This window comes from Alnus glutinosa, chromosome 13 (genome assembly GCF_958979055.1).
Source record: "Alnus glutinosa chromosome 13, dhAlnGlut1.1, whole genome shotgun sequence".
Taxonomy (NCBI): Eukaryota; Viridiplantae; Streptophyta; class Magnoliopsida; order Fagales; family Betulaceae; genus Alnus; species Alnus glutinosa.
Window position 1 is genome coordinate 25,672,181 of NC_084898.1, and position 24,183 is coordinate 25,696,363.

At 36.8% G+C, this 24,183-nt stretch overlaps 3 protein-coding genes and 1 pseudogene across 3 annotated transcripts; all 4 read right to left on the minus strand.

Annotated features, from left to right (window-relative positions):
* Window positions 1–2,627: 2,627 nt before the first annotated feature.
* LOC133854620 (glycine-rich protein A3-like) lies at window positions 2,628–4,756 on the minus strand. Its single transcript, XM_062290857.1, has 3 exons — window positions 4,572–4,756; window positions 3,551–3,859; window positions 2,628–3,068 (listed from the first exon to the last, which is right to left on the minus strand). The coding sequence occupies exons 2-3, from the start codon at window positions 3,840–3,842 to the stop codon at window positions 2,794–2,796; spliced, it is 567 nt and encodes a 188-aa protein (XP_062146841.1). The 5' UTR covers window positions 3,843–3,859; window positions 4,572–4,756; the 3' UTR covers window positions 2,628–2,793.
* Window positions 4,757–7,588: 2,832 nt separating this feature from the next.
* On the minus strand, window positions 7,589–9,640 carry LOC133854619 (inositol polyphosphate multikinase beta-like). Its single transcript, XM_062290856.1, has 2 exons — window positions 9,485–9,640; window positions 7,589–8,894 (listed from the first exon to the last, which is right to left on the minus strand). The coding sequence occupies exon 2, from the start codon at window positions 8,776–8,778 to the stop codon at window positions 7,948–7,950; it is 831 nt and encodes a 276-aa protein (XP_062146840.1). The 5' UTR covers window positions 8,779–8,894; window positions 9,485–9,640; the 3' UTR covers window positions 7,589–7,947.
* Window positions 9,641–11,003: 1,363 nt separating this feature from the next.
* LOC133854193 (inositol polyphosphate multikinase beta-like) lies at window positions 11,004–18,351 on the minus strand (annotated as a pseudogene).
* Window positions 16,744–18,465, minus strand: LOC133854194 (inositol polyphosphate multikinase beta-like). Its single transcript, XM_062290276.1, has 2 exons — window positions 18,332–18,465; window positions 16,744–17,911 (listed from the first exon to the last, which is right to left on the minus strand). The coding sequence occupies exon 2, from the start codon at window positions 17,793–17,795 to the stop codon at window positions 16,965–16,967; it is 831 nt and encodes a 276-aa protein (XP_062146260.1). The 5' UTR covers window positions 17,796–17,911; window positions 18,332–18,465; the 3' UTR covers window positions 16,744–16,964.
* Between the last annotated feature and the right edge of the window lie 5,718 nt (window positions 18,466–24,183).

The window sequence follows — 24,183 nt, forward strand, 5'->3', positions numbered from 1 at the left end:
GCTGACTATTTGCATGTGACTCTTTGAGGACTCCAGGACAATGCTGCATAAATTGCCTTTTTTTTTTTTTTTTTCTTTTATTTATTTATTTATTTATTTATTATTATTATTATTATTATTTTTTATGTTCGCCACATTCGGAGGAAAGCCAATAAAGTAGCTAATTTGTTAGCTAAAAATATGTTAATGACCATGGAAGATATAGTCTGGATGGGGATTCTCCCTCCTTTATTTAGAGCATTATACTTGCTGAGCAAGTTTCTTCTATTTGATATGGAGTATAAGATCATCTTTTTTTAAAAAAAAATATTTGCATTTTTTTACATTACTAGGTGCATAACATAAAACATTTATTACAAAAGTATAAGGTCGAACATAATAAGTGTTAAGCACGAATATAAAAAGGTATTTCTTTCGTGCATCAAGACACTTATTAAATACAAAAATAAAAAATAAAAAAAAAATTATGGCATGATAAATGATCCAATGATCCATGTGCAATTGAAATTCCCTCTTATCCATTCATTTAATTTGAAATGGTGTGGATCCTATTCCATCTAAACAATGCAATCCGGCTTCCTAGTCCGCTGCTTCAAAACCTTTAAAAAAAAAAAAAAAAAAAAAGAAGCAAAAGGCTCAAGAAAGAATACTCTCAACCATACCATCTTCCAAACAAAAAGTTTTAAACGACGGTTCAGCTTGAGTTTTCAGAGAGCTTTTCATCAAGATTTGGGGAGAAGGGAGGGTGCGAGAGGGGAGAGAGAGCTAATGAGGTGATATGTGGATTTGGTTAAGAAAACACCAGTGGTGGAAGGGGTCCAGAGAAAAGAGTCAGAGTGGGAACGAATTGTAATTTTTAAAATTTTAGAAGTAATAGTGGGATCGAACAAGAAATGCAAGATATTTAGCTTCCAGGACATGATAGGGAAGTGAGTAAGATCAGAAATGACTAAGGCGTGATTAGACGGGACATAAGCCAATCTTGATATAGGTTTAAAAGATGGGGATGTTGGAATCTATGGTGCTGACTATATAGGAAGGCTTGAGTTATTATGAGGAATAAAACAAGTTCCAGCAGATATGATAGGGAAAGTAGCATTGAAGAGGAGCATAGAAGGAATCCAAGAGAATTCCATACATGAATTTTATTCCCAACTGAAACATACCAACAAGCACCTTTTTCTAGTACATTCCAATTCTTCAACAAGCCTTTCCAAATCCAAGAAGATTGAGGATTAACTGGAGCATCCAAAAAAGAGATATCACTAGGAAGATATTTACCTTTGAGAACTTCAACCCATAACATAGATTCCTTGGAAAGCAATTTCCATCCCATCCTCGCAAGAAGAGAATTGTTAATGAACTCCATAGAGCAAATGCCTAGACCACCCAAAGCTTTAGGTTGACATATGCTATCCCAAGATAAGAAAGAGAGATTGTGTTTCTCATCTTGAGGAAAGCCTCACCAGAATTTCTTAAGAATCGAATTGATCTCCAAATAAACGTGCATATGTGTTAGCTAAATGGGTCGCTACTCACCTTGTGTTTGGTAGCATTCCCACAGGTTTTCCCATTCTCTCTTCCATCATGATCAAGAATGGGAAGAACCCTTCCTTATAACCTTTTTCCTATTCAATTAAAAAAAAAAGAAAAAAAAAGAAGTTAAAAATGGGTTGGATTACAAACATTTTTTTTAAAACAATTTAGTGTGGCTTATAAAATATTAGGTAAATATAAAATAAATCTTTGAGTAAACTCGATCGCCAAAACAGATTACTCCCTAAGCTTTTAATTTTGTTTTTGAAAACCTTTATAGTTTTTCGAGATTTTCCGCTAGGCTTGAAAACAAACCCACTCATGCATCCTCGGCCACCCTTTAACGTCTCTTCCTTTCTTGCAGTTCCACCTCTGGCTGGCGGCGTACGATCATTATGTTAACAGGTTATATAAAGAGATCGAAGTGATTAAACAGATAGTGAATATGCAGGGAAGGCGTTTATGTTGATTACTGGAACAATATTACAAGATAACTATCAAGTATTTATGTATCAACAACATTTTGTAGATCAATTATATAACACGATTAACATCATAATTAGTTTTACAAGCTAGCTGTGAAATTGTACAAAATGAACTTGAAGGAACCATCACTGTGGTGTCTAGCTTGTTTGGAAATTCTGTTACCTAGAGGGCTAGCTGCTAGCATGTGGAACTGCATGCAAGATGTGAGTAGTAGTCAGATGGGCAAAAGTTTCTGCCCTCGACCAACTATATCAGAACAGACTGATGAATTTCGTTATGGAATTAGTGAACAAAAACATCATCTTGACTATGAACTTGCTCAAAATGTACCAGTTGAAACCAACTTTATGGTACCCTAGAGGTGGGAGGTGGCTCGTGCGGCCCCCCAACATCTGGAGCTGGCCCGCGCGGCCAACCCTCCTAAATTTCTTTTGGGTTGGGTTGGGGGTGGCCAGGGGTAGGGTGCCCCCATTCGGTATCATTTTTAAAAATATATATACATATTTTAGATTTAGGGTAACCAGTAAACAGCTCTACACGGCATGCATAGGCCGGGAAGAAGAAGAACAGAAGTTGTACATCTCAGCAGGCCTAGATGATCTGTATGCGACAAATAATAGAAGAAACATATATATCGTAATTATGTCAGCCTGCAACTTCCGCAAATACTTGCAACAGAAATCATACAAAAGTATGGTTTATTTATAGAAAACCAGGATCAGAAATTGTCTTATAGAGTCAACAAGACTGAATTCACCCCCATAAACGGGATCACTTCCACTTCTTGAACTTTCCCCCCCCATAACCATGACTCCCATGCTTCCCATGCTTCCCAAACTTGCCGTGCTTGAACTTGCCGCCGTGGTGCTTAAATTTTCCGTGATTCATGTGGGAGCCCTGTGGATAGTGGGAGCCCTGTGGATAGTAGGAGCCCTGTGGATAGTGTGAGCCCTGTGGATAGTGTGAGCCGCCATGGGTGAGATTGTGAGCACCATAAGCAGCTGCTGCAGCAGCACCCCCAGCTAGCAATCCCCCCAAGCCATGTCCTGAAGAACAGAATACAAGGATCAACTTCCCCCATAAAATCGACAATAACATAAAGAAAAGCTTTCCACTTAACCGAGGCAGCAAAAAGGTAATCTTACCAAACATTCCTCAAACAACACAACCTCTAATATCAGGAGCCTTATGAACTCAGGGCTACAAGACCTAAAAGAGTCATTAACACTCGGAACCATTTTTTAGGAGACCAACTAACCCACACTCGGATCATGTGGAAACAGTCAAAAGGAGGAGGATATATTTGTATAAACTAAAATAATGGATGTGTTTTGAGAATGCAGATAATACATTAGCACCCAACTGGTATCATGTTTGACTAAATTTTCTTTCATGGGCATAATATTTTCAAATAGCTGAGACGCGTAAAATCTTACTTGGAGGGTAAATATGGGTAGCTATTTAGTCAATCCACTTGGAATTTGGTTCGTACGTTTTCGAAATTATAGAAAAAAATTGGATCTCATACCTGATTGATGTGGAGCAGATGAGCCAGGATATCCAGATTGTGGGTAAGCACCAGGAGGGTACCCTGCTGGCGGGTAGCCTTGAGGTGGGTAGTGCCCCTGAGGCGGATAGCCTTGTGGAGGGTATCCTCCTTGCGGAGGGTATCCTCCTTGTGGCGGGTATCCTCCTTGTGGCGGGTATGCCCCAGGAGGCGGAGGGTACTGGCCTGGAGGGTATCCAGAGGAACCATACTGACCAAGGTGTGAGAATAACCCTTTGTCAGATTCATCATGCTTATCCTTTCCACCACCCATGTTTGATCAGCAAAGGACTGATGCAGCCAAATCAAAGAGAGATAATTAACATATTACGCCAAGTTTTGAAAACAAAAAAAGACAAAAAGTACCAAGATCTGAAATAGAGAGGCATGCAAACATGAATATCAAACTGTAATCTATGATGCTGAAATATTATGCCTGGGGGCACCGTAATAGCGCTTGTTTAGTAAGAATAACAAAGATTATACATGTTTTCATCTCAAATTGGTTTAGAGATCTTTGTGGGCAAAAGTGCTTAATCTAGCCTCCTTCAGCTGAGAGTTCCCTTTGCATATGTTTACACAATTCAAATTGAAGGATGAACACAGAAAGCTTGATATTTAGGTTTATGACCTCAAATATTCCACCAAAATTCTACCCATTTTTCATGAATTTAGCAAATAACTTGAGCTTCAAATGAAAAAACGCAATCCTTCCATTCGGTCTAATTCACAACCACATAAATCATGTAGATCCTAATGCAGAGCAACTTTTTAATGTACGGGATGATTATGGTTGAGGTCGTGTATCCCAGGAAGGTTCAAGGTTGTGTATAGCGTGAAAACAGAAAATAAATTATCCAAATTCACCCATGCATATGCAAAACAACAAAGACAGAAATTTACACAAGAGTTTCAATCTCTATGATCGGAAAACAAATAACTTCCTGTTCCACAAATCTGACTACAAAAAACAAACAAACAGAAAGAGGGATCGAGCGCTTACCGATTGTTGTTTGATTGGAATCCGATGAAAGAGAGAGAGAGAGAGAGAGAGAGAGAGAGAGAGAGAGAGGATGTATTGTAGACTATGACTTATGGGAGCAGCTATATTGCTATATTTGATGAAAACGCGGACGCGGAATGTACGCGTCCAAGGCATAAATTGCGCGCGCCTCAACGAGCACAACTCGACGCGTGGTTGCCATCCATAAAGTCGACGATATCTTAATCCCGATTCCCGACGATATCTCAAAGGCGAATCTCTATTTTAGTTTTATTTTTATTTTCTCACAATGCCATATATAATAGTATAATACAAAGTATCTTCTTTGTTATTTTCTTCGTCACGTTTTTACATAACTCAATAATAGCAGTTAAAATTACTATTAAATCCAAAATTTATTAGTGCATGATTCATCCAAAATCTATTAGTGTCTTCTCTTTTATTTTTTGTTGGCAAAAATATTTTAATTTGACATAAAGGTGAAAATAATTTTAAATATTTTATCATCAGTGTTTTATATTTTAAATTATTAATTAATATATTTTTATTTATATAAAAAGAAAAAAAAAAAATCAGACAAAAAGTAGTTGCCAATCGAACTGATAATTGTCAAATATGACCAACTTTGTCGTGCTCTGAATGTTTCCTTCGTTCGTAAGCATCCTTTTCTACGATTTTCTTGGAACCATGCTGTCTATATAATATGATGATAAATTCCATTAAGATATATAATGATTAATAGAAATATAGAATGGCAATTAGTTTACGAAAACGGCGGCAGCAGCAAGCAATCCGTCACGGTTCGCGAATTGCACTTTGTGCCTGTGGATAGCAATATAAAGCTTCATGCTCACAAAGCTCCTTAAATACTACATGCTCATATAAAACTAAAAAGATAAACTCTTCAATGACCGATGAGCTTCTGGTCAGTCGTGAATCGTGATGCCAATGCACCATTTTGAAAACCTCAAGAGCTGAAAGCCAGAAGTTCAAGCCAAGTGTGTTATGAATATATATGTCTATCATGACCCTGCAAGATGACACTGAAGACCTATCAATTGCAGCCTACATTCATTAAGAGCTTGTTTGAGATTGCATTAAAGAGTTTAAAAAGTGTTTTTAATACATAAAAAGCTGTGTGCTAAGCAAAAATTAGTCTGTTTGGTAAAAAACTTAAAAATCATTTTGCTCTAAAAAAGCTCAGAAATGTGATTCGGAAACGCTTGAAAATGAGACTTTTTCTAAAAAGCTTTTTCTATAGAGAAAAGCTCTATATGCAAGTTCTTCAGTGTACGAGACCACAGCTTCAAGAACATGATTGTACCTGGTGTTATTTTTCACAACGCATCATTAGACACAGATTTTAAATATGATACAAAAACATAGGTAACTGGGGTGTTTTTCTGCTCTCGACCACCTTTTCAACCTCTGCAGAAAAATATGAGGAAGTTCCTCCGAAGTAATTTGTTTTGTCTTAATCAGTTCTCCTAATTCAAGAACCTAATGAACAAGCAATAAAAAATTAGAAATTAGACAAGATGAAGGAAAATAATGAGACAGATCGCGGGGGTTGGGACCAGAGGGAGGAGCACCACAACAACAAACTTACACTCATTAAGCCATGAAGGCAATATCTTCTTCACTTTCTGGTCTCTTAGTGCCAGAGATAGAAGGATAATTAAATATTTTGCTTATTCATTGTTGTTGCTCATTGTCCCACTTAGGATTGAACACCAGAGAAGATGGATTATGCAGTCCTCCATTACCAGAAGGAACTAATTTCCGATTGGCTCTGATTAGAGGGATATTAAACTCTTTCCCAACCTTGACAATCTCCAGAATCTAAACTAGATAGAGATATTACATAATTTTGGGTTAAAACTTTCCATTACAACATGGATTACTTCAAATATATAAAGTGACAGAAAAATACCTGAGTTACAAGTTCGACGAAGTCACCTTTTTATTGTTGAGGAAGTTGGTATCAAATAACTCAAATGCAAATCTAAAGGATGCAACTTCACTTATCTTTACTGTTGTTCTTACTGCCTGATCAAAGAACACAAGATAAATGTATGTATGAAATGTGATAAATTGAGATAGAGCAGCTGTACTGTCTTAGTATTCATTAGGTGTTACCTGATTGTAAAGATATCTGAATAAACCTGGACTTTCTAACAGAACATTTTCCAGATTTTTTTATAGGATCTCACCTGCTTTACGTATGTTAGGGTGCAAAAACATATATCTTTATTTTTATATGAAATATGCAAGGATCAGGGATTAAATAGATCTTATCATGGACTCTCACCACTGTGAGTCCTAAAATCATTAGCGATATCCAGGTTATCAAAAAGCAATCCATCTTGAAACCTTGATGTGGTGAAAATTCAACTAAACTCAACTCTACAAGTCTTAGTAGAGCTTTCACCACTTTAAGTCCAAAAGATATGTCACAAATCCGACTAGTCGTGATAATTATTGCACTTACATTGCCCACAAATTCATGCCAGTACTAATAGAAACTTTTTGTATCAATTTTATTGTTAGACACATAAAAGTAATGTCTTCGTATGTGGAGATGATACATTTCTGAAATTACTAACCGTATAGACCTGTGAACCCAGTCAGAGTCACATTTTCCATGCGATTAATCTTCGATCCTGAAGGAAAGATTAGTCGCCTCACTAGCTTATCTATTAAATCTGAATCAGGCTCGAACATAGCATCAGTGACTGTCACCACCCCTGGATTATGGCTATTAAGCACTGAGAAAATTGTATCAAGGTCAGACCCAACATTAAACCAAAAAGTGAAGCAGACACCGGGGAAACACAAACATGTTGCCTTCCCTTAGAACCTTCTGGAACAGTTTGTTTCTGGTATCAATAAATCCGGCAATAATAGCACCGTTGCTGACATACAACATCTCAGAAGCCCTTGGGTGGGAATGGGGTGTTACCAGGCCATCCACATTATGTTAGCAGTATAATGCGCAAAAATGCAAGGACAGATCATGAGAAACTACATGGCAAACCATGTAGTGGGAATAAGACTGGTAAATTTTACTACTAATGTCGCAAGCAGGGAAAATCAAAATTCAATCCTTTTGTGTATCAACATATATTGGTCCAATCCAGAAGTGCAACAGTAGCATTGCGGGGAAAACAGTTTTAAGATCAATTCATTGAAACAGCCTCATCAATGTCAATAAAAATATAAGGCCCAATAAAGTAGAAAGTAATCCAAGCCTAAACACTTTAGATTTCAGAATCCCACAATACAAGCCTGTTCATTTCTGAATGGTCACAACTGGTACAAATACAGTTCTTAGGGTCTGGCCAAGAAGCTTTGGCTGTGTCCTCATCCGAGCAGGTCAGATCTCTGAGATAAACTTAATAAAAGAGCAGAGCCCACCCAAGAAGTTATGATCAATAATGCCCTTGCCTTCCACAACATGTGCAAAATCAACAAGTTTAACTTCAGCACTGGAACTCCTTCCTTTAGACACTGATTCCTTATCATAGACCAAAAGAACTGAACAAGAATAGAAATGGAAAATGGTTTGATCCTCAAACCATTTTTTGAGCTCCAACAATTGTGCCAAAATTCCAGCAGAACCACCATAAACAGTTGATGCAAAAGAGCAATCAGGGTCCATACCTGAATCTGCACATGCGTTAGAAGAAACAAACTTCCTCAGAACTAACCTGACATCCTTGGCAGTAAAGTTCTTGATAAGCTTCTTATCAGGCTTCCAGATCCCAGATTCTTTGCTCCCATGTACCTGCAATCCAGATATCCTAAACCCCAGTGCAAGGCTCGTCGATTCTCTGTCTTTCTTAAAGCACTTCTGGATATATTCCTCTGATGCTTCGGGATACCATGTTCTGGATCCAATCTTGATGTCCATGATAGATGGATTGAGGCAACTTGAGACAATATCTTGCAACACAAGATGAGGATGCAGGCCAGACCCATCAGATGCTTCTATAAGCTGAGTGCCATGAAAAATAGGGAAGAATCTACGAATGTGATTTGGAATCTTATTGTTTGAAGAGAAAGATGTATAAAAGGCCACCTCTGCGGACCCACGTTCATCACTTTGAAGAGGCTTGTAGAAGTGCCCTGAATCATCTACCAAAGGACCAATCATTCCATCACAGGCCTGGTGGCCTGCAACCTGATGATCTGGGACCTTAAACATGGTATGGAGTATAAGAACCTCGCACCAAAGTCACTATTTATTCTCTTCAACTTTATTTATCCCATACTGATACTACTATATCAGTTTTAACCAAATGTAATAGAAGCATGCACCTCCTGCATATCCCAGTGGACATTCCGTCAGCTATCAGACATTTTATGAACAAACAATTAATGAAAACTGCATCATAACCAAAGGCAATGGTCTCCATATAAGGCAAAATTGTGACCACCATTTATTGAAAATAAAGACGGTAAATTAAGTAACAATAACAAACATGGTTAGCAATGTCCCATGGAAATCCTAACATGATTTTATGGAATGGACTTTATTGTAGGAAAGCTTGATATTAAGGTTTCTGATCTCAAATATTCCACCAAGATCCTACCCATCTTAATGAATTTAGCAAATAACTTGAGCTTCAAATGAAAAACGTAATCCCTCCATTCGGTCTAATTCACAACCACATAATCATGCATGCAGATCCTACTGCAGTGGTTTTCTGCAAACCCAAAATCAGTCTATCCTAGGAAGGTTGTGTACAGCGTGAAAACTGAAAATAAATGATCCAATCACCCATATGCAAACAACAAAGACAGAAATCTACAAAAGAAATTCATTCTCTATAATCGGAAAATAAATAGCTTAGTGTTCCACAAATCTGACAAAAAAAAAAATCAAACAGAAAGAGGGATCGAGCGCTCACCGATTGTTGTTTGATTCGAATCCGATGAAATGAGAGAGTGAGAGTGAGAGAGACTGAAGATGTCGCGGAGTATTACTCATGGAGTAATATTACTATGTTCTGCGCGTGGAATGTACGCGTCCAAGGCATAAATTTTGCGTGGCCCAACGAGAACGACACGACGCGTGGTTGCTATGCAATATGCATGAAGTCGACAATACCTTATGGAGAATCTCTATTTTAGTTTTATTTTTATTTTCTCACAAAGCCAAAATACAAAGTAGATTGTTATTTTCTTGTCCAAAGTAATTAATCTAAAATTTAATGCTAATTTGCGTTAGCATGTAAGAGAATATGAAATTTTTTTTGTTTGCAAAAATGTTTTTAATTTGACATAAAGTGAAATAATTTTAAATGTTTCAGTATTTTGTATTTTGAATTATTTATTATATATATAATAAAAAAAAATTGCATAAAAAGCGTTGCCGATCATAACGATAAGTGTCAAATATGTCTAACTTTGTCATGCTATGTTACAAATCGGACTTATCGTGATAATTATTGCACTTACATTGCCTACAAATTCATGTCGGTATCAACAAAAACTTTTTGTATCAATTTTCTGGGATAAATATATTTTAGCCTCTCAAACTACCATAATTTCTTCGGATGGTCTCCCAAACTACCAATGCTTAGATTCTGGCCCTCTAAACTACCACTTTCTGATTTTTTGGCCTCATCCGTCCATTTATGCCGTCAATTCTAAACAGAAATCCGAAAATACTCTTCCTATACTTTGAAATTCTCACGGTTAAGGGATGGATATTTTTAGGTTTTTGACCAATTTCTGTTAGAATTGATGGCATAAATAGACGGATTGGGCCAAAAAATCAGAAAGTGGTAGTTTGGGGGACCAGAATCTAAGCATTGGTAATTTGTGAGGCTATTCAAAAAAAAGGTGATAGTTTTGGGAGCTAAAATATATTTAACCCCAATTTTATTGTTAGACACATAAAAGTACCGTCTTCGTATGTGGAGATGACACATTTTTTAAATTACTAACTGTATAGACCTGTAAACCCAACCAGAGTCACATTTTCCATGCGATTAATCTTTGATCCTGAAGGAAAGATTAGTCGTCTCACTAGCTTATTTATTAAATCTGAATCAGGCTTGACTAAGTACATATTGGCAATTGTTTGAGAAAGTGGACAACTGCATTTTTGTGTCAAAATAACGAAGATGATAGAACAAATTAGCGTTTCACCGGCCTTGATAGCGTCTCACCACTAAAAGAGAAGAGAAGTCACACCTCAAAAAAACAAATGTCTTTTTTTTTTTCTTCCATAAATATTTATATGTCTATTACAATAAAACATTATGCTTAAATAAGCTCATAGATTAAACTCTAACCCTAATATGGCTAACTTTGGGCCAAGTCCATTTTTGAATTACAAATAGCTTAAACTTTGGGTTAAATTCATAATTAAATTCAAATAAAACTAATAATTTAAATAAAACTAAATGACCAATTTATTCTAATCCCACGATACAAGCCTGTTCATTTCTGAGTGTCACAACTGGTACAAATACAGTTTCTTAGGGTCTGGCCAAGAAGCTTTGGTTGTATCCTCATCCGAGCAAGTCAGATCTCTGAGATAAACTTAATAAAAGAGCAGAGCCCACCCAAGAAGTTATGATCAATAATGCCCTTGCCTTCCACAACATGTGCAAAATCAACAAGTTTAACTTCAGCACCGGAACTCCTTCCTTTAGACACTGATTCCTTATCATAGACCAGAAGAACTGAGCAAGAAGAGAAATGGAAAATGGTTTGATCTTCAAACCATTCTTTGAGCTCCAACAATTGTGCCAAAATTCCAGCAGAACCACCATAAACAGTTGATGCAAAAGAGCAATCAGGGTCCATACCTGAATCTGCACGTGTTAGAAGAAACAAACTTCCTCAGAACTAACCTGACATCCTTGGCAGTAAAGTTCTTGATAAGCTTCTTATCAGGCTTCCAGATCCCAGATTCTTTGCTCCCATGTACCTGCAATCCAGATATCCTAAACCCCAGTGCAAGGCTCGTCGATTCTCTGTCTTTCTTAAAGCACTTCTGGATATATTCCTCTGATGCTTCGGGATACCATGTTCTGGATCCAATCTTGATGTCCATGATAGATGGATTGAGGCAACTTGAGACAACATCTTGCAACACAAGATGAGGATGCAGGCCAGACCCATCAGATGCTTCCATAAGCTGAGTGCCATGAAAAATAGGGAAGAATTTACGGATGTGATTTGGAATCTCACTGTTAGACGAGAAAGACTTATAAAAGGCCTCCTCAGTGGACCCACGTTCACCACTTTGAAGAGGCTTGTAGAAGTGCCCTGAATCATCCACCAAAGGACCAATCATTCCATCACAGGCCCGGTGGCCTGCAACCTGATGATCTGGAACCTTAAGAGGCATGGTATGGAGGAGTATAAGAACCTGGATTTTTTTAACAAACATGGTTAGCAATGTCCCATGTAAATCCTAACAAGTGACATGCTAATGCAGAGGTTTTGTGTCTAATTCACAACCACATAAATCATGTAGATCCTAATGCAGAGCAACTTTTTAATATACGTACGGATGATTATGGTTGAGGTCGTCTATCCTAGGAAGGTTGTTGACTCGTTGTGTATAGCGTGGAAACTGAAAATAAATGATCCTTTTCTCTTAATTATTTTCCTGAGGTAGTACCGTTAATTAGGCCCCATTCAGTAATGCTGTAGGATACTCTAAAGTTGATCTGACGTGATTTCTGAATATAAAAACTCATTTTCACGACCCATATGCTATGTGAGACCATGAGGATTGTGTAGGGTACTCTTTGCGATATGACCATATGTGGGGTAAATATCATTAGTAAAGAAATAATACGTTGTAAATACTAAATACATACCCAGAATCTGTCTAATAGCCACAGAATCAACCCAAGGGCTCACAGAATTAAGAGTGATGCCTACCAATCTTTTTTTTTTTCTTTTTTTTCTGACATGCCATACAAGAGGAATTAGTAACCTTCATGAGGCATGGTCTCCAGCCAATTGAACTACCATTTGAGGACGCCTACCAATCATATGGTAGGTATAGATCTTCCAGTTTTGTTAACAATAGAATATTGAGTCTCTTTGAAAAGTTTAAAAGAAATGGACAATCTCTTCTAATTGTGAATTACGACTTTTATAGGTTTTTTTTTTTTTTTATTTTTTTTATTTTTATTTTTTTTATGGGTAAGAAAATTATATAGAATTTATTATAGTAAACACATTTAGATGTAATTTTACAAAAATATATTGACATGTGAGGATGTTTGTCTCGAGATATTTATGAGTTTGCTTTCAAATAAGATGCATATCCACAAAGTACACCATTTTTCTCAAATCCAAATTTTCCTAATATCCTGTGATGGAGTTTTGGACTTACAGCCTTCTCAAATCCAAATAAAAAAAAATAAAAAGGAAAAAATTGTGCGTATGTCGTTTAATCTTAAATTTGGATACTTTGGTTTAATTAATTCTTATATTTGCTTAAATTTGAATTAATTTTCCTTTATATTGTTTGTTGATTTATACTATTGTCGATTTATACCAAGTTTTTTTAATTGTAGAAAATAGATCACAATTGGTTAAGTTTTCATAATCAATTATTCCGGTGTGAGAATTAATAAGTCTAAAGAAGTATTTTAGAGTGTTTTACCAAACATGCGAGATTTTTGTTTGGCACAGCTTTTTAGATAGTAGAAGAATTTTAATTTTAAGCTCCTCACCGCAATCCTTTTTTTATTTTTTATTTTTTGAAGTCTTCTCACCACAATCCTAAACAGGCAATTAGAGCAACTCCAGCAGACCATTCATACAGCTCATAATACCTACATTTATGTTCCGTTTGTTTCGGTGTAAAATGGTTTCCGTCGTAAAATATTTTCAGGAAAGTCATTTTTCAGAAAAATATTTTCCGTTGAAAATATTTTCCGGTGTTTGGCGCATACGAAAAATTACAAATATTTTGTAAATTTTAATTTAATCATATTAATTTTAAAAAAATTAAAAATTAAAATAATATAAAAATATTTTTTTATATTTGACACATACAAATTCCGGCAAACGTGGTCGGAATCTGGCCATTTGTGCCGGATTCCAGCAATCTCTACCGGAACCCCGCACAAAACGGCTGGATCCCGGCCAATTGACAAGAAGCCGGCCGTCCTGGCCAGATTTCAGCCAGCTGGCAGGGATCCTGCTGTTCTGGGAGGATCCTGGCTATATGGCCGGGGATCCGGCCAGTTTGGCCTGAATCTGGCACGATACTGCCAGAATTCGGCAATGGTTGCCGGATGTCGCCGGATTCCTGCACTAACCGGTGTTAGAATCTGGCTTGTCGGAATTCGGCGATAGTCAACTGCTTGAACGTAAAGGTCGACTACATTGTTTAAAAAAGAGTCGATTGTGTCTACCATTTACGGAAAATGATTTACGCTCTTTTTTTTTCTTCGAAATTTATTAAGTATTTTTGGTCAAATGAAAATCATTTTTCGGTTGATCATTATTTTCGCTCCTACCAAACACATGAAAATACCGAAATCATTTTACGCCGAAACAAACGGAGCATTAAATATACAACTTTTTCACCACCTTGTCTATGTGGCAAGGTGGTGGTTCCTCACTAAGTTTAGAGTTTTTTTTTTTTTTTTTTTAAATAAAATAAGGTGGGGAACCACCATCTTGGTACATAGACAAAGTGATGAAAAGTTGTATATTTAGATGATGAAGAATCACATCTCATTTGCTAATTGCTATGCATCAAGAAGAATCTCTAATATTTTAGTTTTATTTTTATTTTCTCACAATGCCAAAATTCAAAGTAGATTGTTATTTTCATTCCCAATTAATAATAATTCATCTGCTAATTTTCGTTACCATGTCAAAGAATATGATTTTTTTTTTTTACAAAAATGTTTTAATTTGACATAAAGGTGAAATAATTTTAAATGCTTCAAGAGTGTTTTGTATTTTGAATAATTTGTTAATTTTTATTTTTCATTTTTTTATTTTATATATATATATATATATATATATATATATATATATATATATATATATATATATATATATATATATATATATAAAATAAGAAAAAATATTGGACAAAAAGCGTTGTCAATCGAAATGATAATTGTAAAATACGTCCAACTTTATATATATATAAAATAAGAAAAAATATTGGACAAAAAGCGTTGTCAATCGAAATGATAATTGTAAAATACGTCCAACTTTGTGATGCTATGAATGTTTCGTTCGTTCATAAATCATAAGTTCATAACCATCCCTTTCTACGATTTCCTTTGAACCATGCTGTCTATATCACTCTTTTATGATGGGCTCAATATTCCAAACTTGGGCGTTTTTTTTTTTTTTTTTTTTTTTTTTTTTTTTAAATTTATTTATTAATTTTTTATTTATTTTTAAGGGGGGCGTGATCTTAGTTGAGAATAACATGAATGACAGTCAAATAGTCACATTTTACAGTAGAAAGATGCTCATGGTATTAGAGCATTCACAGTGGCTTATGTAAAAGTCACTGTAAATCTAAAATACATAACAAAACCACAAAAAGCCTATTCCATCGGCTTCTCTATTCCAAATCTACTCAATATTTTATTGTTGTTTCTCTCACTTTCTTCCTCTTTCTCGTCACTTTCACTTTCTTTCGCTTGCCCCTTCAGTCTCTCTAGGAAGTACAGGCGAGCTCGTCGTCACTAGCTCGGGGGTTGGAGATCTCGACGGTGACGACTACCGGATCGTCGGGCTGCTACACGTCCTTGTTCGAGGGAATCAAACTTTGGCACAAAACTGAGCTCTTACTCAAACGGAAGATGACGATGCGTTTGGGTGTGAGTTTCTCTTTGTGTGTTTGTGGGAAACGGAGATGATGGGTTGGAGTTGATGAGAGAAGGGCTTGATTTCGGTATTTGACAAGGGATAGGCGATCGACGGTGGAGATGTTGTGGAGGAGGACGCCGGAGGGGAGAGGAGGGAGAAGATGGCTTGGGAGTAATCATCCAGAAGAAAAAAGAAAAAAAAAATAAAAAATTCCTTTTATGAATGCAGATAATGAGTGGCAGCGTGGAGATGGAACCATCCAGAAGATATTTTTATTTTTTTTATATTTTTTTTTTATATGCGTGCAGAAGATGCGTGGAGATGGAACCATCCAGAAGAAAAAAAAAAAGAAAAAAAATATTAAAAATGATTATTTTAATAAAATAGATAAAAATTTAGATAATCGGAATAATGATAGTTTTGAAAGTGGTTAGCTAAACTATCAAAAAGTGGGTTTTAATTATCTAAAATAAATAAAAATTTGCATCATCCGATGAGAATATTCTTACAGTTTTTATTGTAGCTTTTTTACAAATTGACATAAAAATTCATAATTTTTAAAATGATTAAGAATTTATGATCGACAAAGCCAAGCACTAAATTCATACTTATTATAAAACTCTAATATGAACCGTCCAAAATCTATCACATCATTTATTATAAAAATGATAATTAAAAAAAAAGTATTTAATATTTTATTTTTAGTCACCCTCTGCCCATCCTGGCCTCTCACTAGTCACTATCATGGAGCGCCTTTCCCACCTCTTCACCCCCCTCCCCACGGATAATTGCTACTTGGATTATTCTCCCCCATGCCATGCCCTTCCAAAATTGCTTTAGAATCAAATGGACAAAAAAAACTCAGTTTGTTTCTGGTATCAATAAAACCGGCAATAATAGCACCGTTGCTGACATACAACATCTCATAAGCTCTTGGATGGAAAGAAAAATGCTATATGTATTTAAATTTTTATAAAGGAAGCCTTATTAAGATGATGTTGAACTTATTAATTAGTACTCGTAACATTTTTTTTAATAATTGTTTTGATCATCTCAAATAAATAAGCTCATCATCAGTTAGTAATGCTCTATTTGTAAAAGTTTAAATATATATAGCATTTCTCGGGTGGGAATAGGGCGTTACCAGGCCATCCGAATGATGTTAGCAGTATAATGCGAATAAATGCGAGGACAGATCATGAGAAACTACATAGCAAACTATGTAGTGGGAATAAGACTGGTAAATTTTACTACTAATGTGGCAAGCAGGGAAAATCAAAATTCAATGCTTTTGTGTATCAACATATACCGGTCCAATCCAGAAGTGCAACAACAGCATTGCAGGTAAAACATTCTAAGATCAATCCATTGAAACAACCTAATCAATGTGAATAAAAATAAGGCCCAATAAAGTAGAAAGTAATAAGAGCCTAAACACTTTAGATTTCAGAATCCCACAATACAACTATACAAGCCTGTTCATTTCTGAATGTCACAACTGGTACAAATACAGTTCTTAGGGTCTAGCTGGCCAAGAAGCTTTTGTTGTATCCTCATCTGAGCAGGTCAGATCTCTGAGATAAACTTAATAAAAGAGCAGAGCCCACCCAAGAAGTTATGATCAATAATGCCCTTGCCCTCCACAACATGTGCAAAATCAACAAGTTTAACTTCAGCACCGGAACTGCTTCCTTTAGACACTGATTCCTTATCATAGACCAAAAGAACTGAACAAGAATAGAAATGGAAAATGGTTTGATCCTCAAACCATTTTTTGAGCTCCAACAATTGTGCCAAAATTCCAGCAGAACCGCCATAAACAGTTGATGCAAAAGAGCAATCGGGGTCCATACCTGAATCTGCACATGTGTTAGAAGAAACAAACTTCCTCAGAGCTAACCTGACATCCTTAGCAGTAAAGCTCTTGATAAGCTTCTTATCAGGCTTCCAGATCCCAGATTCGTTGCTCCCATGTACCTGCAATCCACATATCAGAAACCCCAGTGCAAGGCTCGTCGATTCTGTGTCTTTCTTAAAGCACCTCTGGATATATTCCTCTGATGCTTCGGAATACCATGTTCTGGATCCAATCTTGATGTCCATGATAGACGGATTGAGGCAACTTGAGACAACATCTTGCAACACAAGATGAGGATGAAGGCCAGACCCATCAGATGCTTCTATAAGCTGAGTGCCATGAAAAATAGGGAAGAATTTACGGATGTGATTTGGAATCTCACTGTTGGACGAGAAAGATTTATAGAAGGCCTCCTCTGTGGACCCACGTTCACCACTTTGAAGAGGCTTGTAGAAGTGCCCTGAATCATCCACCAAAGGACCAATCATTCCATCACAGGCCTGGTGGCCTGCAACCTGATGATCTGGGGCCTTAAGCATGGTATGGAGTATAAGAACCTCGCACCAAAGTCACAATTTGTTCTCTTCAACTTTATTTATCCCTTACTGATACTGCTATATCAGTTTTAACCAAATGTAATAGAAGCATGCACCTCCTACATATCCGAGTGGACATTCCGTCAGCTATCAGACATTTTATGAACAGACAATTATTAAGGTTTATGATCTCAAATATTCCACCAACATCCTACCCATTTTTATGAATTTAGCAAATAACTTGACCTTCAAATGAAAAACGTAATCCTTCCATTCGGTCTAATTCACAACCACATAATCATACATGCAGATCCTACTGCAGTGGTTTTCTGCAAAACCAAAATCAGTCTATCCTAGGAAGGTTGTGTACAGCGTGAAAACTGAAAATAAATGATCCAATCACCCATATGCAAACAACAAAGACAGAAATTTACAAAAGAAGCTCATTCTCTATAATCGGAAAACAAATAGCTTAGTGTTCCACAAATCTGACAAAAAAGAAAAAAAAAAACAAACAGAAAGAGGGATCGTGCGCTTACCGATTGTTGTTTGATTTGAATCGGATGAAATGAGAGAGTGAGAGTGAGAGAGAGAGAGAGAGAGATGTCGCGTAGGAGAATATTAATATTACTCCATGAGTAATATTACTATATCTGCGCGTGGAATGTACGCGTCCAAGCATAAATTTTGCACGGCCCAACGAGAACGACACGACGCGTGGTTGCTATGCAATAGAGAAATGATAGGGGTACTAAATTTTTTTACCAAAAGATAGGTACCAAATGATGTGGAGCTTATTCATTGGTACTTGTAGCATTTCTTTTTATTAATTGTTTTGATCATCTCCAATGAATAAACTCCACATCATTTGGTACCCATCTTTTGGTAAAAAAATTTGGTACACCTAGCATTTCTCTATGCAATATGCATAAAGTCGACGATATCTTAAGGAGAATCTCATTTTAGTTGGAGGCCGGCTACACTTGCGCCCAAAATCTAAGACCCATTTTTTACAACCTGACGTGGCATTACACATGAGATTATTTTTTTTCCTTTTATTTTTTTTTTTCTTTCGTTTTCTTCTTTTGGAAGCCAAGCCACCAGCACCCCAACCACTCCGGCGAGGGAAAGAGAGATCCGGCGCTCCCAACCCCAACCTATACCTAGACCATCGGCGACAGAGAGAAATCCGGCGAGGGAAAGAGAGATTCGGCCGGCGTGCATGGGTTTCCGGCCGGATCTCTCTTTCTCTCACCCCGACCCAACCCCGACCACCTATGATAGAGAGAGATCCGGCCGGTTTGCGTGGCTTGCCGGCCGGATCTCTCTTTCTCTCACCTGACCTAACCTCGATCACCTGTGACAGAGAGAGATCCGGCCATTGTGCTCATTTTTCCGGTCGGATCTCTCTCTTTTTTTTGGGTTTCCGGCCGGAGCCACGAAACCCACGTCGGAAATCCATCTTTCCCGAGTCCGGTACTCTCCCTCGTCGCCCCAAGCTTCAGATCCCGTCGTTGCCGGCTAGAGAGAAGAAGAAGAACGAGAGAGAGAGCGTTTTGTTTTAATGAAGAAAAAGAAAAAAAGAATGTTAGATTTACAACACCAATACAACAACTGTATAACAATTCCTCACATGAGGGTGGGTCTCACATACTGGGGCCCACCCTCATGTGAGGGGTTGTTGTACAGTTGTTGTATTGGTGTTGTACAAGAATTAAATCCCAAAAAGAAAATCTGACGTGAAAATGCCAAATCAGGGTGTAATAAATGGATGTGAAACTTGAGAAATGCTAGATGTACCAAAATTTTTACAAAGAGACCTTTACAATCATTCTACATAAGACAAAAATGCCCTTTAAATCCAAAAAAAGCTACAGTCCAAGAAGTGCTGATCCCGTTGATCTACCCCGACCCAGCAATGTCGAAAAACTAGACAGCACTTCGGCCGGTCATCCAGCCAGGACCCTGACCCCCCGACGATCGGCGACCCTCCAACAAAGACGGCGACATGGAATCAGGTCGGGCTCGGGTTTCTTTTCGAGAGATCCAATCGGGATTCTTTTCGGGAGATCCAGCCGGATCTCTTAAACCCAAGTCAGTGTGTGTGGGTTTCCGGTTGTAAATCTACGCACATTGGCATAGGTTGGTGGGTCGGGATGCGACGACGACATGGAATCCGACCGGTCTCTAGTTTCTCTCTCTTTTTCCGTTGCACAGTGGATTCTTGGTCGAATCTCTCAAACCCACGCTGGTGTGTGTGGGTTTCCGGCCAGAAATCCACGCACACCAACGTGGGTTGGTGGGTCGAGAAACCGGTGGTCGGGGCTAGGTTCAACAGGAAAGGGCAAGGCATTTTTGTCTATTGGTTTAAAAATATTTGACCATCAAATTGACGTGGAGCCTTATATGAGGTTCCACGTCAGTTTGTAAGCTTCTCTTTGTAAAGGTTTTGGTACATGTAGCTTTCTTGTGGAACTTTGGTTGTAAGTGTAGCATTTTCTTTTTATGCTCCGTTTGTTTTGGCGTAAAATGATTTTGACATTTTCTGGTGTTTGGTGGGGGCGAAAATAATAGTCAACCAGAAAATGATTTCTGTTTGACCAAAAATGCTTTGTAAATTTCGGAAAATGATTTACGTTTTTTAAAAGTGTAAATCATTTTCCGAAGACGCCAGACTCATTCGACCTCTTTTAAACGACACAATCGAACTTTACGTTAAAGCAGTCGACCATCACCGAAATTTTGCTGGTATCGAAATCCGACAACCTCAGGTCCATGTCGCCAGAATCCGGTCAGCCCAGATTCCGGCGACCAAACTGATCGGATTCCTGCCGGCTGGCCGGAATCTGTCCAGAAAGGCCGGATTCTGGCCGGCCGTTCTAGCCAGCAAAACCCGGCCAGAACGACCGGATTCCAGCGGTTCTAGCAGATTCCGACCAGTATGTCGGAGTCCGGCCGTTCTCGCCCGAATCCGGCGGTTTTGGCCCGAATCTGGTCACTTTCGTTGGAATCCGGCCAACCCAAATTCTGACGTGACTGTCTGGACTCCGGATTTAGGCCTTTATCTTGGATTCTGGCAATAGTAGCCAGAATCTGATAAAAGTGGCCGGAATTCTGTCGGTCAGTGACGGAATCTCGTCTCCGGTGATTTTTATATTATTTTACATGAATATTTATATGTTTTGAATAAAAATTGATTTTTATAGGTTAATATGATTGAATAAAAATATAAAAAATATTTGTAATTTTCCGTACGCGCCAAACACCGAAAAATGCTTTCGGCGAAAAATATTTTCCAGAAAAATGACTTCCCTGAAACCATTTTACAATGGAAATCATTTTACGTCGAAACAAACAGAGCATTAGTTTTATTTTTATTTTCTCACAATGCCAAAGTAGATTGTTATTTTCTTCTCCAAAGTAATTCATCTAAAATTTAAGAGTAATTATATTAGTACATTAAATGTTCATAAAGTGTTTATCAAAAAATAAAGTGACTTTTTTTTTTTTGGAACAGAATAACCGAAGTTACCATGCATTAATCTGAAGAGGTCCCAAAGCAAATATAGTGAATAGAGGCACATTAACACCCTACACACTAAGCCAGAAAAATCTGACTTGGGTGTTGTTTACAAATAAACAAATATTATAAGGATAGACGTTTGAGTCACTCTTTAACAATAAAGCACCATTAACAAAGAAAATATGGCTGATCTAGCTAACAAGCCATAAAAGGTCCAGTAAAATCTACAAATTTAACAAGACTTTCAAAAACTACTCTAAAAAAATAGAGAAAAAAACAACATTAGAAAGCACTCAACACAAGCCAACGTTGAAAGAGAAACTGCCCATGTCTTGCAGGAACCGGCGAAAAAACATAGATCTAACCTCAAAAGTAGATGTAGAAGAAGAAAGCTCAGCCAAACTTTCGCCGACGACATAGACGGAGAGGCCGCTTCCCTACTAGACTTCTTGTGTTAGCCTTCCTGCCTAAAGAAACAAAAAATAAGAAAAAACGCAAAGCTCCATAGTCCTAGAATGACTAGGAGACCCAAAACTCCATAGCCCTAAAAGGACTAGGAGAACAAAAACTCCATTGGATCTAAGCCGGTGGAAAAACAAAAAACTTCCATACCCCTAGAGGACAAGAGGGAAACACCATTGGGTCCACGCCTCCCTCCTCCTCAAACACCTCTTTTATTTCTTATTTCTTTTTCTTCTTTCTAAAATGAAGTGACTTTTAAAATCACCATTTGATCAAAATCATCATTTGATCAATCACACGCCTAATGGTGATTTTAAAAGCCACCTCATTTTTTTATGGATTCTTGATGGACTTTTAATGTACTAATAGAATTACTCAAAATTTAATGCTAATTTTCATTTCCATGTCAGAGAATATGAAATTTTTTTGTTTGCAAAAATGTTTTAATTTGACATAAAGGTGAAATAATTTTAAATGTTTCAAGAGTTTTGTATTTTGGATTGTTTGTTAATATTTTAAGAAAAAATATTAGACAAAAAAGGTTGCCAATCGGAACAATAAGTGTCAAATATGTATAACTTTGTCAATGGGTGTAAACGAGCCGATCATGAACAGGTATTGGCTGTTTGGGCTTGGCTCGTTTATGTAATAGTGAAGCTCGAGCTCGACACGAGCCTAAAATTTGCTTAAGAAAATTTATTGACCGAGGTCGAGCTCGGTCATTTTGGTTGATCCCGTGCATCATACAATTCAAATTATTTATTTTAGCAATAAAAAATAATTAAACCACATTTATGATTATATGATGTAAGTATTATCGTATGAATGTATGATCATATGATTCATATAATCTAATAATTCATATGATCTTAGATCTTGAATCACGTGAAGACGGTGATATGATGATTCATAAGTATCGAATAATAATGCTTATAAGTTATAACATTAGATATAGTGGATTAATGATTACATGTCATATGCCACAATATTATATTATTATATGATCATATAGTCCTATTATATTACATGAATAATATAATATGAATCATATGATTAAGTATCTGAATTGTCATTGTATCATATAATTAAGTGATTAACAATTAATCATTGATATTATTCGTTTTTATTATTTTATTTACATTTTTATATTACGAAACAAATATAACCAATTAATATTTATTGGCAATTTTTATTTGTTACTTAATTTATGCTTACATATAATATATTGTTTATTAATATACTATATTATAAAAATAAGTTTTTATATATATACGAGTTGAGCAAAATTTATACGAGTTTGCATCGTTTAATAATCGAGTTTAATTTCGTGTTCACAAGTAACTCATTTAATAATCAATTCGAGTACTAATCGAGTTTATTCGAGCCGATCTCAAGTAAGTTCACGAGTAATTCAACTTATTTACACCCTTATTTGTCATGCTATGTCACAAATCCGACTAATTGTGATAATTATTGCACTTACAAGCCTAAACACTTAAAGATTTCAGAATCCCACAATACAAGCCTGTTCATTTCTGAATGTCACAACTGGTACAAATACAGTTCTTAGGGTCTGGCCAAGAAGCTTTTGTTGTATCATCATCCGAGCAGGTCAGATCTCTGAGATAAACTTAATAAAAGAGCAAAGCCCACCCAAGAAGTTATGATCAATAATGCCCTTGCCTTCCACAACATGTTTAACTTCAGCACCAGAACTCCTTCCTTTAGACACTGATTCCTTATCATAGACCAAAAGAGCTGAGCAAGAAGAGAAATGGTAAATGGTTTCTGATATGTGGATTGCGGGTACATGGGAGCAAAGAATCTGGGATCTGGAAGCCTAATAAGAAGCTTATCAAGAGCTTTACTGCCAAGGATGTCAGGTTAGTTTTGAGGAAGTTTGTTTCTTCTAACACGTGCAGATTCAGGTGTGGACCCTCTGATTGCTCTTTTGCATCAACTGTTTATGGCGGTTCTGCTGGAATTTTGGCACAATTGTTGGAGCTCAAAGAATGGTTTGAGGGTAACACTAAACCATTCTTCTGTCAAAGAATGGCATATTGACAGAAGCTTACGAATGTTGTATATAATAACACTAAACGAGAACTGTTTTTGAGGCATACATTTGTTTTTTTTTTTTTCTGGTGCTCTTTTTATTTTGTTATTTCGGTTGTGTTTTCTAAAAATTGTTTTCGAAAACAGTTTTTAGAGAATACAAGCAAAGAAATATTTTTTAATACTTCTATTTTTTCAAAACCTTGAAATAATAGAAAAACTATTTAAAAATTTAATAATTTGATTTTCCCAGAGCATATACTATATTTGATGAGAACGCGGACGCGGAATGTATTGTTTTTGCGCCGCCTTCACCCCCCTCCAAATCCAATCACAGGGAATAAGGGACTT